Source organism: Zootoca vivipara, chromosome 6 (assembly GCF_965207765.1).
Source record: "Zootoca vivipara chromosome 6, rZooViv2.hap1.1, whole genome shotgun sequence".
NCBI lineage: Eukaryota > Metazoa > Chordata > Lepidosauria > Squamata > Lacertidae > Zootoca > Zootoca vivipara.
The window spans coordinates 82,152,726-82,170,255 of NC_142589.1; the positions used below are offsets into that span (position 1 = coordinate 82,152,726).

Sequence of the window (17,530 nt, forward strand, 5' to 3'; positions counted from 1 at the left end):
TGAACAGACTTCCAGAACCAATTACACCCATGCTTTGGGTTAAGTACGCTTCAGGTTGAGTACTCCGCGGACCCGTCTGGAATGGATTAATCCACTTTCCATTACTTTCCATGGGAAAGTTCGCTTCAGTTTATGAACGCTTCAGTTTATGAACAGACTTCCGGAACCAATTGTGTTCCTAAACCGAGGTACCACTGTATACACCCATTTAAAGCACTCATTTCCCACTTTGTCATGGCTTTCTCCTAGATAATCCTGGGAACTGTGGGGTTTTTTTTAAAGGGTGCTGGGAATTATAATGCTGTGGGGGCTGCCTCCTTAGCAAACTACAGCTCCCAGGAGTCTTTGGTGTGGGGAAGCCAAGACTCACCACAGCTGCCCCTATCTCTCTTCTGCTGCCCCCACCCCCACTTCTCACGCTCAATTTTCACTGGTCTGTTTTTCTAAGAATTTCTACAAAACTCCAGAGTTCCTCCAAGTTTGCTAACACCACCCTCTTCTGCGCGGGTGGAGCTGTTTTGGCCATATAAAGGCCGGCACTCAGAGAATTGAGATCATGATTAGCATGCGCTGATAGATATGATATGATGTGATAAGCAAACATGGAAGCAGCGGCACAGCCAACCCTTGATTCCTTGTTTTGTTTCATGCTGATTGCCTCCCAACTTTCTTTGCTCATTTCCTAGGGGAGCTTAGGAGTCTGAGCCTGTCTTACATCAACAAATTGCTTCTGACTTGGGATGGGGAAGGAAATCCGATTCCTTTTTCATTTTAACAAGAAACTACCTAACCTGCACTTTTTGAAGCAATAAGGCCATGGAAACGCAGCTTGCCTTCAGAATCTGCCCGAATTTTGCAACGCAGTTCTCCAGCCAAACAATATTTACAAAAAATGTGAATATTGGGGGAATGTGTACATAGAGATCATCATCAACAACAACAACAACAACCTGCCCTTTACCCTAAGGTCCCAGGGTGGGTTATAACATTATAGGTAAAGGTAAACGGACCCCTGACCATTAGGTCCAGTCGTGACCGACTCTGGGGTTGCGGCGCTCATCTTGCGTTATTGGCCGAGGGAGCCAGCGTACAGCTTCCAGGTCACGTGGCTAGCATGACAAAGCCGCTTCTGGCGAATCAGAGCAGCGCATGGAAACGCTGTTTACCTTCCCGCTGTAGCGGTACCTATTTATCTACTTGCACTTTGACGTGCTTTCGAACTGCTAGGTTGGCAGGAGCTGGGACCGAGCAACGGGAGCTCACCCCGTCGCGGGGATTCAAACCGCCAACCTTCTGATCGGCAAGCCCTAGGCTCTGTGGTTTAACCCACAGGACCACCCGTGTCCCTTATAACATTATAGGACAATATTAAAAACAGTTTAAAACAACTTACAGTCACAAAAATAAGGTGGGTCATAAAAATATCATGAAGTTTTTAATGTTTGATGTTTTGTTATGTTTTTATATGTGCTGGAAGCCACCCAGAGTGGCTGGGGATAAATATAAATATAAATATACCTCTCAAGTGCAAAAAGCTGGGGGAAAGAGGTGTGTCTTCAGCACCCTCTAGAAGCTGTATGCCATTCGAAAACCAAAGCGCAGCTTCCGATTGGCTGCAGGAATCTCCTGCAGCCAGTCGGAAGCTGTGCCAGATGTTCGGCTTCCGAAAATTACTTCCGGGTTTTGACTGTTCAGGAGCCGATTTGTTTGGGAGCCAAGGCATTCAACTTCCAAGGTACAACTGTACAGTAGTTGTATCTTGGAAGCCCGGTGCACCTTTGTGAGGCTGGAGTGCCACAGCTTAGGTGCCACCACAGAGAAGGCCCTGTCTTGAGCCTGTTACACCGCCACCCCAAACCTCTGAGGGGACTGTCAAGAGGGGAGCCTCCGCCAATCTCAGCACCCAGGAGGGTCTGTCGGGAAGGAGGCAGCCTCTCAGGTATTTGGGACCTGAGTTGCTCAGGGATTCAAACACCAGTGGGAACACTTTGAATTGGGCCTAGAAACCAACTGACAACCAGTGTGGCTATTTTAAAACAGGGTTTACATGAGATCTAAATGGAACACCACCTAGTAATCTGGGTGCTGTGTTTTGGAGCAACGGAAGTTTCCAAGTCATCTTTTAAGGGCATCCCGATATAAAAACATGCAATGAAGGAATGGTTCATTGGATAAAAACATCCTTATGAGGAAGGCTTGAAGGAGCTGGGTATCTTTAGCCTGGAGAAGAGGAGACTTAGAGGAGATAGGATGGCCATCTTCAAACATCTCAAGGGCTGTCACACGGAAGATGCAACAAGCTTATTTTCTCCTGCTCTGGATGGTAGGACTTGAACCCATGGCTTGAAGTTACAAGAAAGGAAATTCCAACTAAACGTCAGGAAGAACTTTCTGACAGTAAGAGCTCTTCGACAGTGGGAACGGTCTCCCCTGGGAGGTGGTGGACTCTCCTTCCTTGGAGGTTTTTAAGCAGAGGTTGGATGGCCATCTGTCATGGATGCTTTAGCTGAGATTCCTTCCAACTCCATGATTCTGTGAAGGAGATCCTACCACTCTCTGAGGTTGTTGTTGTTTAGTCATTTAGTCGTATCTGACTTTTAGAAGACATCTGAAGGCAGGGAAGCTTTTAATATTTGATGGATTGTTGTATTTCAATATTTTGCTGGAAGCCGCCCAGAGTGGCTGGGTATAAATAATAAACTATTATGATATTATTATGTCCGAAAACCTCCAAGGAAGGTTGGAGCCTCATTTCCTGTAACTGCCTGTTGGTGTCTTCCTCCAGGGCAACTCCAGCAACGGGACCCTGTTCACCCCAGACAATATCACCGTAGGTATCTCCTGCAAACAGTATGTATGACGAGAGCAGGGTGGGGGGTGGGAGTTGGCCAAATCTCCTTGCTCCCAAACAGTGTGTGGGCTCAGCTCTTATCTGTGCTCGGCTGAAACGGGCGCCTCCAGCTATGCATGTGCTTCTTCGTTTACGCATTTTCCAAAACCAATGGCTTTTAAGCAGATGAAAAGCAATTAAAAGGGCAGCTATGTTGTGAGAAGGGCTAAATTTAAACACAGCAGGTTATTAATAATAATAATAATAATAATAATACCACCAAGCAGGCATTAGAAAAAGACCCAGCCATCAAAAGTTAGCATGAAAGCTATCATGCCCCAAAACTCCTCTTTTAAGGATGATGCCCATGTTGGATACGACAGGTGGTCCACCTGTCTCAGGACCCTGTGTCCTCCTGAGAGTGGCCACCAAGATGCTGAGGGCAAACAAGGCACAGTTGGGTTGAAAGAAAGAAAAATGGTATAATTTCATTTTAGTTTATTTCATTAAATTGACATGATTTCTGCATTGTACGGGGTTGGACTAGATGACCCTTGGGGTGCTTTCCAACTCTACAATTCCATGATATACCTCTTGATTGTTGAGAGAAAGAGAGAGAGAGAGAGAGAGAGAGAGAGAGAGAGAGAGAGAGAGAGAGCGCAACACTCAAAGCAGTTGAGTGGAAGTATTAGTAAAAGCAATTAAAATAACTACAGTGGTACCTTGGTTCCCGAACAGCTTAGTTGACGAACAAATTGACTCCCAAACACAGCAAACCCGGAAGTAAGTGTGCCGGTTTGTGAATGCTTTTTTGGAAGCCGAACGTCCGTTTCGGCTGTCGGCATTGTTTCTGGGGCCAATCAGCCAATCAGAAGCCACGCCTCGGTTTCCAAACGTTTTGGAAGTCGAACAGACTTCCAGAACGGATTGAGTTCGAGAACCAAGGCCCCACTGTATTTAAAACATTCAAAACATGAAAACCAGCAATCTACCCCGAAACAACACAACAGCATTCTAAGTATCTGGGTAGGCTTGTCTAGAGAGAAATACAGCTCCGTTGGAAGAGCATGCGACTCTTAATCTCAGGGTAGTGGGTTTGAGCCCCACCCTGGGCAAAAGATTCCTGCATTGCAGGGAGTTGGAGTGGATGCCCCTCGTGGTCTCTTCCAACTCTACAATTCCATGAAACGTTTTTAGCAAGTGCCGAAAAGAGTACAGCAAAGGTACCCGCCTGGTGTCAAAAGGCAGGGAGTTCCAAAGTGTAGGTGCCACAACGCTAAAAGAGTGAGTTCTTGCAAATGCAGAATAGGAATCATATGGTGCCTGTAATATAATGCAAGCAAAGCCAATTTTAAAAAACAAACAAACCATTCTCCTTCCTTCCTTTGTCCCAGTAGGTCTGCTTTGCTGACAACCTGAGCTGCTTCTACCAGGAACTTCAGGTGGTTCAGCAGGCGCAGGAAGGGCAGACGCAGCGCCTCCTCTCCCGGCTTGCCACCCGCCTGAACCAGCTGCAGGTGAAGCTACGCAGAAGGAGCCAGAGCCGCTGCCCCACGTGCCGGCTCTGCCGCTACCACCCTGAACGACCTGTGCTGGTTTTCCTGAACAGGCTGCTGGAGCTGTACCAGTGGAACTGCAGCAATCGGGTCAGCCTAGGGGAAATGTACTGCCCACCGCCCGCACCGTGAAGAGGAGCCTTGCCAGTCGGCCACCACAGTTAAAGAAGGAGATGGTCAAGTGTGCAGAGGAGGGTGAAGAAGAAGATGATCGAGGAACTGGAGACCAAACCTGATGAGGAACGGTTGAAGGAGCTGGGGATGTTCAGCCTGGAGAAGAGAGGACCGAGAGGTGATGTGATATCCATCTTCGAATATCTGAAGGGCTGTCCCATGGATGGAGGAGCAAGCTTGCTTCTCGCTGCTTCACAGGGTAGGACCCGAGTCAAAGGATTCGAATCGCGAGAAATGAGATTGTAACGAAACACAGGGAAGAACTTCCAAGCTACCGTACATGAATTGTTCGACAGTGGAATGATCTCTCTTGTGAGGTGATGGATTCTCCTCCCTTGGAGGTTTCCAAGCAGAGGTTGGCTGACCATCTGTCACGGATGCTTTAGCTGAAATTCCAGCACTGCAGGGGGGGTTGCACTCGATGGTCCTTGGGTCCCATCCAACTCAACCATTTTATTCTACTCCCCCTTGACCTCCCTCATCCATGGCTCTGGGATAGCACATCCAGTTTGTGTTGGTAGTTCATGGGTTCCTCTGTTAAGAGGGCAGGATCGGTGCCCTCAGAGACCCTGGGCTACCCTGTTGCATTGGGGCATGTGACACAACTTCCGTTGTGTTATGGAGAAGGTCCTGTGGATGATGGATACAGGTTGACCAAACATTCTGGGCCAGACACACCAGAAATGGTGCAAGTTGCAAATTTTGGATGAAGGTGCTCCTGGTGTTTTGGCAGCTGATCTCTCCTTTGTCTTTCCAAGTTGCAAGACCCAAAGCAGGGCTGGAAGAGAGAATGGTCAGCCTTTCTACTACGCAAATGTAAGCAGAAGGCCATGCATCTCTTCCTTGCCCCAGCAGACCCAGGAGATCTTCCTGGCAACAACCAGTAAGTCTCCCTTCCCTCACTTTATCTGTTGTTAATATAGGAACATGGGAAGCTCCCTTAGACCAGGTCTAGTTGATACCAGGCTACTTGAAAGAGCCAGTGTGGCATAGCGGTTAGAGTGCTGGACTAGGACCTGGGAGACCTGGGTTCAAATTCCCACCCAGCCATGAAGCTCAGCTGGTGAGAACCAGTTGCTGTTTCTCAATCTCACTGATCTCAAAGAGTTGTTCTGGTGATTAAATTAGAACCCTTTCCACGAGCTCGTGGAAATCCAACGGAGCTGATGGTTGGAAGATTCAGGACAGATTTTTAAAAAACAAAACACTTCTTCATGCAGCGCACGGTTAATCTATGGAACTCCCTCCCACAGGAGGCAGTGATGGCCACCAATCTGGGTGGCTTTAGAAGAGGATTGGATAAATTCATGGAGGAGAAAGCTATCAGTGGCTACTAGTCACTGTGGCTTTCCACAGGGAGAGTTGCTCTTGTGCTCAGATCCTGCTTGAGGGTTTCACAAAATAGGCATCTTGTTGGTCACAGTGAGAAGAGGATGCTGGAGTACATGAGCCATTGGCCTGATCCAGAAGATGCTCTTACGTTAGAGAGGCATAAACAGGGTGGAGGCCAAAGTTTGTATCCAGGTATGGTGAGATCAATGTCATTGGTGCCCAGTTATGACTATCCAAGGGTGATACGGAAATGATATTGGGGGGGGGGAGTCACGCAGGCAGCAGGAACAGGACATCCCACCATAATTCAAGCGTGAGAGCACATACATGCCCCCCCAGGGAGTGACCAAGGGGGCAACACTAGACATCCAGAGGCAGTTGAGCAAGTCAGGTGTTCTGAAAGCCCATCTCCAGACAAGTCCTGAGGGCAAGGAGATGTCAATAGTTTTATTGTTCTTTCGGTGATGGGGACTAAAGGTGTTGGGAAAGGTGTCTGATCAAGTGACCTAATGTTGAACTTGTGTAACCCTTGTATACCCCTCCCCATTTGTGACATGCTGGTGATGTAGTGGGGATGCGGGCGGCGCTGTGGTCTAAACAACAGAGCCTAGGGCTTGTTGATCAGAAGGTCAGCGGTTCGAATCCCTGCGACGGGGTGAGCTCCTGTTGTTCGGTCCCAGCTCCTGCCAACCTAGCAGTTCGAAAGCACGTCAAAGTGCAAGTAGATAAATAGGTACTGTTCCGGCGGGAAGGTAAACGGCGTTTCCGTGTGCTGCTCTGGTTCACCAGAAACGGCTTAGTCATGCTGGCCACATGACCTGGAAGCTGTCTGTGGACAAACACTGGCTCCTTCGGCCTATAGAGCAAGATGAGCGTGCAACCCCAGAGTTGTCTGCAACTGGACCTAATGGTCAGGGGTACCATTAGTGATGTAGTGTACCTTTAGTGATGTAGTGATGATGTATTAGTGATGCCACTCGAAGTGTATTCTGGGGGAAAGAGGGAAGCTTTAAAAGAGGAGGTCACCCCATGCTTGGGTTCTTACTCCTGTGGGGACCTGTTGCGCAACATTAAAGATCTTGGTCTACTGACCACTGTTTTGCTCCAGATGACTTGGGTGGAATTCCTTCTTTTACTGATCACATGGACCCGTGGGGGACTTGCACCCCGATGAGCTGGGCTGTTGAGTAGTCTCTCACCCTGTAATTTTTCCTTAACACGAGCAAGCATCTCCTGATACAGACTAGTCCCATCACCCAAGCCAGGGTTCCCTGCAAATTACCAATCTCATTGTTATTGTGGTGTCTTCATGAAAACTAGGTGTTCCTTTCCTCGGAGAATCTCGGAGGAGCTCTGACGATGTCAGCTTGAAGGGGCTTCACTTCTTGCAGCTGTGAAGGCAGGAAGGCTTGGTTTTCAAACCATGAGAACTTGGTGAGTTTTCAAATGCCCACTGACTTGGGCATAGCCCTTGAGGGGGGACGGAAAGGTTTGTCTGTTTCAACTCCCTCAAATTCTTATCATTCCAGAGAAGCGGACACAGAGCAATGGATTCAAGCTGCAAGAAAGAAGATTCCACCTAAACATTAGGAAGAACTTCCCGACAGTAAGAGCTGTTCGACAGTGGGATTTGCTGCCAAGGAGTGTGCTGGAGTCTCCTTCTTTGGAGGTCTTTAAGCGGAGGCTTGACAGCCATCTGTCAGGAATGCTTTGATGGTGTATCCTTCTTGGTTGGACTGGATGGCCCTTGTGGTCTCTTCCAACTCTTCGATTCTATGATTCTATCTAAAATTCAGTTCTTCGCATTTTCACAGCAATTAGCGATTAAAATATATATATTAAAAGTCATCTTCAAAGTTATTCAGAATTTTGGTGTGACTTCCCCCCATAAGCACATTTTTGTATACTGTTTTTGACGAAAGTGCACATTTTTGCAAGCAATTCCCCCTAATATAATGTATTCTTGCATGTTGCTTTTGACTAACAACACTGTTTGGCTTTTGACACGCGAGGCATGGTGTTTTAGCACCTACCTTATTTCTGTGACTGAAAGTTGTTTTAAGCTCTTTTCAATATTGTGCTTTAATTTGTTTTAACCCACCCTGGAACTTTAACGCCAAGGGTGGATTAACAGCAACAATGATAATATTCATTTTTGTTCACCCTTTTACCAAATATGTGTAGCTTTGTAAACACCAGTTGGAGAACTTGCATTGCAAAATTCAGATAAGTGTGAACTGTGTGTTCACACTCTGTTCTCATGCCATTTCAGAAAATGCAAATTTGGTACATTTGTCTTCAAATGCAAAGTGATTAGAATTTTTTCCCATCCCTTCCCTGACACAGTTCTGAACAGGGTACCCTCTCCTCTTCCTATAGGCTGTCCAGTTGTTTTGCTTGCAGTCCATGTTCGCCAGCTGCCTAGCAAATAAGAAGGCTTGGATTCTTGGCTCCAGAGTTCTGCTGCTGTAGAGGCGAGATAACTGATTAACTGGCTGCCTTTTCTGTTTATTGTTCCTGCCTCCATTCCTTCTTAAAAAAACTTTTAAAAACTTTTTATTACAAGTACTAATATATGAACACATCTAAACAGTTACAGGTAGGTAGCCGTGTTGGTCTGGATCGAAGTAAAATAAAAAAATTCCTTCAGTAGCACCTTAAAGACCAACTAAGTTTTTATTTTGGTATGAGCTTTCGTGTGCATGCACACTTCTTCAGATACAGTGAAATGGAAGTTTCCAGGCACTTATGTAGAGAAGGGGTGGGGAGGGGTGGGGATGGGGAGGGGGGATCACTAAACATCTAAACAGTACGTGTGTGTGTGTCTGTGTGTGTGTGTGTACACATCTTACAAAAGCTTGGCCTATCGCTCAACATCCAAAAAACCAAAGTGCGGCACCAACTCAGTGGTGTAACATTGGAAAGTGTCAATCACTTCTCTTACCTGGGCAAAATTAAAAAAAATCCTTCCAGTAGCACCTTAGAGACCAACTAAGTTTGTCATTGGTATGAGCTTTCGTGTGTGCATGCACACTTCTTCAGATACTGCCCTACCTGGGCAGTTACCTTTCCACAAGGGCCGACATTGATGCCGAAATCCAGCATCGTCTGAGCTCTGCGGGTGCAGCTTTCTCCCGGTTGAAGTGCAGTGTGTTTGAGGACCAGGATCTCCGCAAGAAACCCGAAATGCTTCTTTACAAAGTTATTGTACTACCAACCTTAAAGGTAAAGGTACCCCTGACCGTTAGGTCCAATCGCAGACGACTCTGGGGTTGTGGTGCTCATCTCGCTCTATAGGCCGAGGGAGCCAGAGTTTGTCCACAGAAAGCTTCCGTGTTAGTGGCCAGCATGACTAAGCCGCTTCTGGCGAACCAGAACAGCGCACGGAAATGCCGTTTACCTTCCCACCGCAGAAATACCTATTTATCTACTTGCACTGGTATGCTTTCGAACTGCTAGGTTGGCAGGAGCTGGGACCGAACAACAGGAGCTCACCCCGTCACGGGGATTCGAACCGCCGACTTTCTGATTGGCAAGCTCTAGGCTCGGTTTAGACTACAGCGTCACCCACGTCCAACTACCAACCTTAAAATGTAAAGGTAAAGGGACCCCTGACCATTAGGTCCAGTCACGGATGACTCTGGGGTTGCGGCACTCATCTCGCTTTACTGGCCGAGGGAGCCGGCATACAGCTTCTGGGTCATGTGGCCAGCATGACAAAGCCGCTTCTGGTGAACCAGAGCAGCACATGGAAACGCTTTTTACCTTCCTGCTGTAGCGTTTCCTATTTATCTACTTGCACTTTGACGTGCTTTCGAACTGCTAGGTTGGCAGGAGCTGGGACTGAACAATGGCAGCGGGGATTCGAACCGCCGACCTTCTGATCGGCAAGCCCTAGGCTCAGTGATTTAGAGCACAGCGCCACCCGCGTCCAACTACCAACCTTACTGTATGCCAAACAAGAAGCAAGGCAGAGGACTCCAGGACAATGGAGACTGCACATTCTGAGTGGTCCAACAGCTGTGAGGTGGCAGGAAGTGAGCATGGGCAAAGCGCCTTTTCCAAAAAGCCCAAAAGGAAAAGTTTGGATTCCGAAGGGTCCAGCAGTGTCGAAGGATGCTCTCTATGAGGACTCAAAGCTATGGGCCACCCAGGATGAGTCTCTGTCGTCCGCCATTTGCCCTTGGCCAACCTCGGTGCCCTCTGTTTCTTTCCAATCTTGTGGCTTTTTAGTCCTTCTTGGCTCAAGCCACAGTTTGGCTTCTCACAACCTTCTAGCTCAGGCACCCCCAAACCTCGGCCCTCCAGATGTTTTGGACTACAGTTCCCATCTTCCCCAACCACTGGTCCTGTTAGCTAGGGATCATGGGAGTTGTAGGCCAAAACATCAGGAGGGCCGCAGTTTGGGGATGCCTGTTCTAGCTGATCCTTTGCTATTGACCAATTGGCTTTTTAAAACTAGCCCTTTTTGCAGTGGGCTGTCCAGCTTCCCAAACTTAAAAAGGCAGGAATATTAATTCCAGTCAACGAACACTCTTGAGAGAGAGGAAGAAAGAATAACTCACGCTGTAGGCATCCGGCACCATCCAATAAATTCTAAAAATGGTAGGAGATGCTCTTCCCGGAGTGGAAGTTGTTTGCATGAAAATGAGCGGAGGCAGAGAGATTTTTATTGCTTAATGAAGAACAGATTCACACTAAGCTCCATGACCTGAGGGTGGGGTGGCTTTATCTACATCAGTTAAGCAGCCTTCTGTCAGTGATGCAAATTAAGGAGTTGGCCACCCAGCTCCTGACATCATTTGAGGACTTGCTGCTTGAGGGGAAACACCAATGCAAAGGGCAGGTTTCCAATAACATAAGAGGCTGCTAGATCAGGCCAAGCAAGGGCCACCTAGTAGTCCAGCCTCCTGTTCTCACACTGGCCGACCAGATGCCTGTGGGAAAACTGCAAGCAAGAGTGGAGCACACAGACACCCTCGCCTTGTGTGGTTTCCAGCAACTGTTATTCAGAAGCATTCTTGCCTCTGACAGTGGGGGCAGACCATAGCTTTCATAGCTAGTAACATCAAAAAAACCAAGATCATGGCCACTGGTCCCATCACCTCCTGGCAAACAGAAGGGGAAGAAATGGAGGCAGTGAGAGATTTCACCTTCTTGGGCTCCTTGATCACTGCAGATGGTGACAGCAGTCACGAAATTAAAAGACGCCTGCTTCTTGGGAGAAAAGCAATGACAAACCTAGATAGCATCTTAAAAAGCAGAGACATCACCTTGCCGACAAAGGTCCGTATACTTAAAGCTATGGTTTTCCCAGTAGTGATGTATGGAAGTGAGAGCTGGACCATAAAGAAGGCTGATCGCCGAAGAATTGATGCTTTTGAATTGTGGTGCTGGAGGAGACTCTTGAGAGTCCCATGGACTGCAAGAAGATCAAACCTATCCATTCTTAAGGAAATCAGCCCTGAGTGCTCCCTGGAAGGACAGATCGTGAAGCTGAGGCTCCAATACTTTGGCCACCTCATGAGAAGAGAAGAATCCTTGGAAAAGACCCTGATGTTGGGAAAGATTGAGGGCACTAGGAGAAGGGGATGTCAGAGGACAAGATGGTTGGACAGTGTTCTCGAGGCTACGAACATGAGTTTGACCAAACTGCGGGAGGCAGTGGAAGACAGGAGTGCCTGGCGTGCTCTGGTCCATGGGGTCACGAAGAGTCGGACACGACTAAACGACTAAACAACAAGCCATCAATAGCCCTTTGCCCCTCCATGAATTTGTCTAATCCTCTTTTAAAGCCATCCAGGTTGGTGGCCATTCCTGCCTCCTGTGGGAGAGAGTTCCACAGTTTAACTCTGTGCTGTGAGAAGAGGGACTTTATTTTATCTGTCCTGAATCTTCCAACATTCAGCTTCAGTGGGTGTCCATGAGTTCTAGTGTTATGAGGGAGAACTTTTTCTCCATCTGCTTTCTCCATGCCAAGCATAATTGTATAAACTTCTATCATGTTGCCTCTTTCTTGCCTTTTCTCTAAACTAAAAAGTCCCAGCGGCTCCACCCCCTCGATCATCTTGCTCCAGAGCTTTCTCTGTGGAAACCCACTCTTTAAGCTCAAGCAGAGCAAACGCGAATCAATCTGCGGAGAGTCCAAAATAACATTTGCTGCAATTCAGCTTTGAAGAACAGGTTTTCACAGGGAAAGCTTGGGGCAAAGGGGGGGGGAACCTGCTCAGAAATGGAGCATTAAAGCACAAACTTCTGCTCGGAAAGAGTGGACCAAAAGGTAAGTGCGGATAAGCCCTCATTCTCAACAACCTGGAATGACACCAGAGAGACGCAAACCCAAGCTAGTTATACAGAGATGTGGGGCTCGGAGAAGGGTCATTCAGATTTGTAACACCAGTACTGGGACAGGCTACTTTTAAGGATAGTTCCCAATATTCTTCATTGGCGATCACTCGTAGTTGAATAAGATTGTCTTCCATGAACATGGTCTTAACAGTGAGCCCGTAAGTGACTGTGGAGGCCAGTTCTGGATCCACGCGTCCTTCCACAGTGCGGACATTGGTTTCCGGGCAGGAGTTGATCACGGTGAGGGTTTGCCAAGTGTGCCTTCCTATTAGCACGTTTCTCTCTTTTGTCCTGAGTTGGTGCTTCTTCAAAGTCCAATACATGGTAGAGGCTGTTCTCCAATTCTAGCGCTCGCAGGCCAGTGTTTCCCAATTGTCAGTGTTTATACTACATTTTTAAAGATTTGCCTTGAGAGTGTCTTTAAACCTCTTTTGTTGACCACCAGCATTACGCTTTCCATTTTTAAGTTCGGAATAGAGTGTTTGCTTTGGAAGGCGATATCAGGCTTCCGCACAACATGACCAGTCCAATGAAGTTGGTGTTGAAGAATCATTGCTTCAACACGGGTGATCTTTGCTTCTTCCAGTGCACTGATATTTGTTCGCCTGTTTTCCCAAGTGATGTGTAAAAAATTTCGGAGACACCACTGATGGAATCTTTTGAGGAACTGGAGATGGCATTTATAAGCGGCCCATGTTTCACAAGCATACAGTAAGGTTGGTAGTACAATAGCTTTGTAAACAAGCATTTTGGTTTCCCTGCGAATGTCCCTGTTGATTGGCAGGTAATGGCCAGATTCAGCTCCCAGGAGTTTCTGGACTTTTGTTTCCAGGCAGAAGATGTCTTGAACTTGGGGCTGTGTAAACTCCGCCCCCAAAGAATTAAAAAATTATGGAATTTCTACCCCCGCACAGCCCAGCAACCCCAGTGCATGTTAGTCAGTTTAAGCAGATGCACGCAATAAAATTAACCAGTAAAACATTAAACAGCATTAAAATCTTCAAGTGCACAATGGTTTGCATAAAGCAGCATTTTCCTGTTTGGACCCTGAGTTTGCAGTCACTATGACTGTGGCACAGTATCCTGGCCCTGAGGCATTGGCTGGGCCCTGGAGTGGAGTGGCAGGCCGAGACGGACAGGGAAAAGGAAGAGGATGATGACATGGGGCTATGGGGGCTGAGACCGGGGAAGAGAGTGGGCATTTCCCCCTTCCAGGATGTGGCTGCCTCCCAGGGGGAGGAACACAGTGGCAGAATCTAGGGAGGGGGTTGGCTCTCCACTAGGTGTGGAGGAAGAAGCCACAGGCAAATCAGGACGAAAGATCTTCATTGTGTTACCAAATCCTTAATACCAGACATAGTCTGATGCCCGCATAGGTTTTGTGCAAGCAAATACGGATGAATAAACAGGTTAATCTGGGGAAGCACTAGGTTTCCCAGAATCCGAATTCTGCACGACGTTTGCCAGTTCTGAGCTGCCTTGAGATGATGGCACAGAGCTGGCAAAAACAGGAAACTAAGCAGGGACCTAAAATGCTACGCAACTAAGCAACTGATGGAATACCAAGCATGTACTTCATGATCTTGGATGACCTTACCCTGTTGATGATTTCGAAATTCCACAGAATCGACCGAGATGGGGCACTGCACTTTTCTCAGTTGCTGAGTAAACAGAGCTGTCAGATGTTCCTCGTTAAAAACAGCTGCATCTTGCTCTGATTTCTCTTTTCAGGATTTCCCCTTCGTGTAGATCTCCTCCAAAAGCTGAATTCTCCAGAGTGGACTAATCCCATCTGGCTGGTCCTTCCCCTGAGAAAATCTACAGCCAGAATGGCGACATCCCCCCCGAGAGTGCGATTTTTAAGGTTCATAAAACAAGACGTTGCCATCTGCGTCTCCTCTTGCCCATCTCTCCCTCGTCAGCGAAACATCCCAGCCAGGGCCTTCGGGCTGCTCAGAATTGTATCCCCTGGTGAAATCTCTACTCTCCGAGGATTTTGATTTTTTTTTTAAAAAAAGGGCAATTTCTGTTCCTGTCTCTGTACGCCGTTTTCTTTCTTTGTTTCTCCCGATGAAATATGGCCCACTGGGCTGGAAAAAGATTGCCATCACTGAAACAAACGTCCTCTTGGATTCTCGCTATCTACCCCCTCAGCAGATGCTGGAAGATTTATGTAGTGTTAAGTGATGTATAAACAGAAAAACACATTAATAAACAACGACGGTCGGTCCTTGCCCCAAGAGCTCACAGTCTAAATTTTGACAGCAGGGGAGACAATAATGAAAGACCAGCGAGTATAGAGGGAGGAAAGAGCTGGTGCAAACACCACTGAGAAAGGCAGAGTGGAGTAGCAGTTAGTGTGTGGGAAGAAGACCAGGGATACCTGGAATGATATCCCTGCACCTTAAGCACTCACTTCCTCTCAACCTAAACTACGTTACAGGGTCGTTATGAGGATACGACCTGCATGGCACCTTGAGCTCCTTTGGCAAAAAAGGCAGTATCAAAACTGTTGTTTCCTCATCTCATCTTACCTGCCTGGATCATGGTCGTTTTCAAATTGATAAGTGTATTTTCTTCCATTGTCATGTTCCAATAACAACAACAACAACAATAATAAAACAACTTTTATTTGTATCCCGCCCTCCCCAGCCGAAACCGGGCTCAGGACAGCCAACATCAAATATATAACATTAATATAAAATCAAACAACAATTAAATTACCTCCTAAAAACAAGTCAGGATCAAATTAAAATCTAATTAGATGGCTTTCAATGCAAAATTGATAAGGAGAGACTACTCAACAGCCCAGCTCGTCAGGGTCCAAGTCCCCCGTGGGTTCATGCAGTCAGTAAAAGGAGGAAATTCCAGCCAAGTAATTTGAGCAAAAGAAGGCTGATCGCCGAAGAATTGATGCCTTTGAATTATGGTGCTGGAGGAGACTCTTGAGAGTCCCATGGACTGCAAGAAGATCAAACCTATCCATTCTGAAGGAAATCAGCCCTGAGTGCTCACTGGGAGGACAGATCCTGAAGCTGAGGCTCCAAGACTTTGGCCACCTCATGAGAAGAGAAGACTCCCTGGAAAAGACTCTGATGTTGGGAAAGATTGAGGGCACTAGGAGAAGGGGATGACAGAGGACGAGGTGGTTGGACAGTGTTCTCGAAGCTACGACATGCGGCGGGAGGCAGTGGAAGACAGGAGTGCCTGGCGTGCTATGGTCCATGGGGTCAATAGACCATTATCTTTATTGTTGCACAACAGGTCCCCACAGAAGTAAGAACCCCGAGCAAGTTCCCTGCCCCTGGTTTGTTTATCACAATTATATTCTGCTTTCTTTGCCAAGCACCAAATGCAGTTCTGTGATTTACAATCTTGCGCTCAGTCAGTAGAGCATGAGACACTTCATCTCAGCATTGTGGGTTCAAGCCCTACATTGGGCAAAAAGATGACCCTTGCACCAGATGACCCTTGTGGCCTCTTCTAACTCTTGAAATTCTATGGTTCCGTGAATGTCATCAGCCTAGCCTACCTCGCAGGGTTGTTGTGAGGGGGCGAGAAATGGGGAGACAAAGCCATGTATGCCGTCTTGAGCCCCTTGGAGGAAGGACAGGGCTATGAGTATCATGAAATGAATACATGAATAAACAATAGTCAAATGAATAGGCTTTCTGCGAAATGGTATATAATGAGTTAAAGAAAGTGTTTAAAAATACTTTTGTTAAAAAGCCAGAAGCCTTTCTATTGGGTAGTGGGCGAAGAGATACCAAGGGAAGATAAAAGACTGTTTATGTCTTCAGCAACTGCGGCAATAATTCTTTTAGCCCAAAAATGGAAACAAGAAGAAGTACCAATGAAAGAAGAGGGGCAGATGAAGATGATGTGTTTTGCATAACTGGCGAACTGACAGGAAAAATCCAAAACCAGCAAGTATTCCAAAAGGACTGGAGTAAATTCATACGATATCTGAAAGATCATTGTAAGCAGTTAACATCACTAGCAGGGTTGTCTGAAGACTTGTAATGAGAAAATTTTCTATCTTTCTATATTTATTTGAATTTTTAGGATATTCTGTAATGAGGGTTGCCAGACTCAATAGAGGACAGGACTTCTGTGCCTTTAATTGCCCTGCTCTCTTTTGAGTCTGGAAACCTCAAAGAGAAACCAGCAGACCCTTTGTTTAATTTCCAAGCAATTAAAGGCACAGAAGTCCTGTCCTCTATTGAGTCTGGCAGCCCTATCTGTAATGAGTGTAATTAGAATTGGAGACAAAATAAAAATTCCTTCCAGTAGCACCTTAGAGACCAACTAAGTTTGTCATTGGTATGAGCTATTGTAATGACAAACTTAGTTGGTCTCCAAGGTCCGTATAGTTAAAGCTATGGTTTTCCCAGTAGTGATGTATGGAAGTGAGAGCTGGAACATAAAGAAGGCCGAAGAATTGATGCTTTTGAATTATGGTGCTGAAGGAGACTCTTGAGAGTCCCATGGACTGCAAGAAGATCAAACCTATCCATTCTGAAGGAAATCAGCCCTGAGTGCTCACTGGAAGGACAGATCGTGAAGCTGAGGCTCCAGTACTTTGGCCACCTCAGGAGAAGAGAAAACTCCCTGGAAAATACCCTGATGTTGGGAAAGATGGAGGGCACAAGGAGAAGGGGACGACAGAGGACGAGATGGTTGGACAGTGTTCTCGAAGCTACGAACATGAGTTTGACCAAAGGGCGGGAGGCAGTGGAAGGCAGGAGTGCCTGGCGTGCTATGGTCCATGGGGTCACGAAGAGTCAGACATGACTAAAGAAGGTGCTACTGGAAGGAATTTTTTTTTGTTTCGACTAAAGGCAGACCAACACGGCTACCTACCTGTAACTAGAATTGGAAAAAGTATAAATTGCAATGATATACCGTACAGTAAAGGTTAATTTTGAAAGCCACGAGGCAGGAGGGAAGGAAGTCGATAGGCTCTGAGCCAACGCGATATGGTGGACAATGATGATGTAAATGTATAATATTAAATGGAAAATAAATAAAATTTATATATATAAAAACAAACAATAGTCAAATGAATGAAACGGATGCTTCCTGCGGCCTGATCCCACCAGGCACATCATTTACTCACGAGTAAGCCCAATTGAATTCAGCGGTGCGCCCTCTGGGGCAATGAATGGGCTGAGAAGCCTTGGTAGGCCCGCAATCCCGTGCGCAGCTACTGTACTGGGGAGTAAGCCCCATTCAACGCCATAGGGCTTACTTCTGAGTAGACCGGCCCGGGCTGCCCCTTTGGGGATCC

General features: G+C 46.8%; 1 protein-coding gene across 6 annotated transcripts in view; it reads left to right on the plus strand.

The window, feature by feature from the left end:
- The window catches only part of LOC132592277 (uncharacterized), a 31,491-nt gene extending 15,242 nt beyond the window's left edge, over positions 1-16,249 (plus strand). For 3 of the 6 annotated variants that reach the window (XM_088672853.1, XM_060275462.2, XM_060275463.2), the window contains 4 exons: positions 2,786-2,830; positions 4,228-5,443; positions 7,213-7,326; positions 7,422-7,740. In XM_088672853.1, coding sequence (XP_088528979.1) covers positions 2,786-2,830; positions 4,228-4,518 — 336 coding nt within the window. In that variant the 3' untranslated portion in view covers positions 4,519-5,443; positions 7,213-7,326; positions 7,422-7,740. Of the gene's footprint in view, positions 1-2,785; positions 2,831-4,224; positions 5,444-7,212; positions 7,327-7,421; positions 7,741-8,271; positions 8,632-13,971 lie in introns of those variants that run through there. The other 3 variants (XM_088672854.1, XM_088672855.1, XR_015950731.1) reach the window with 3 other exon arrangements.
- Positions 16,250-17,530: the final 1,281 nt, after the last annotated feature.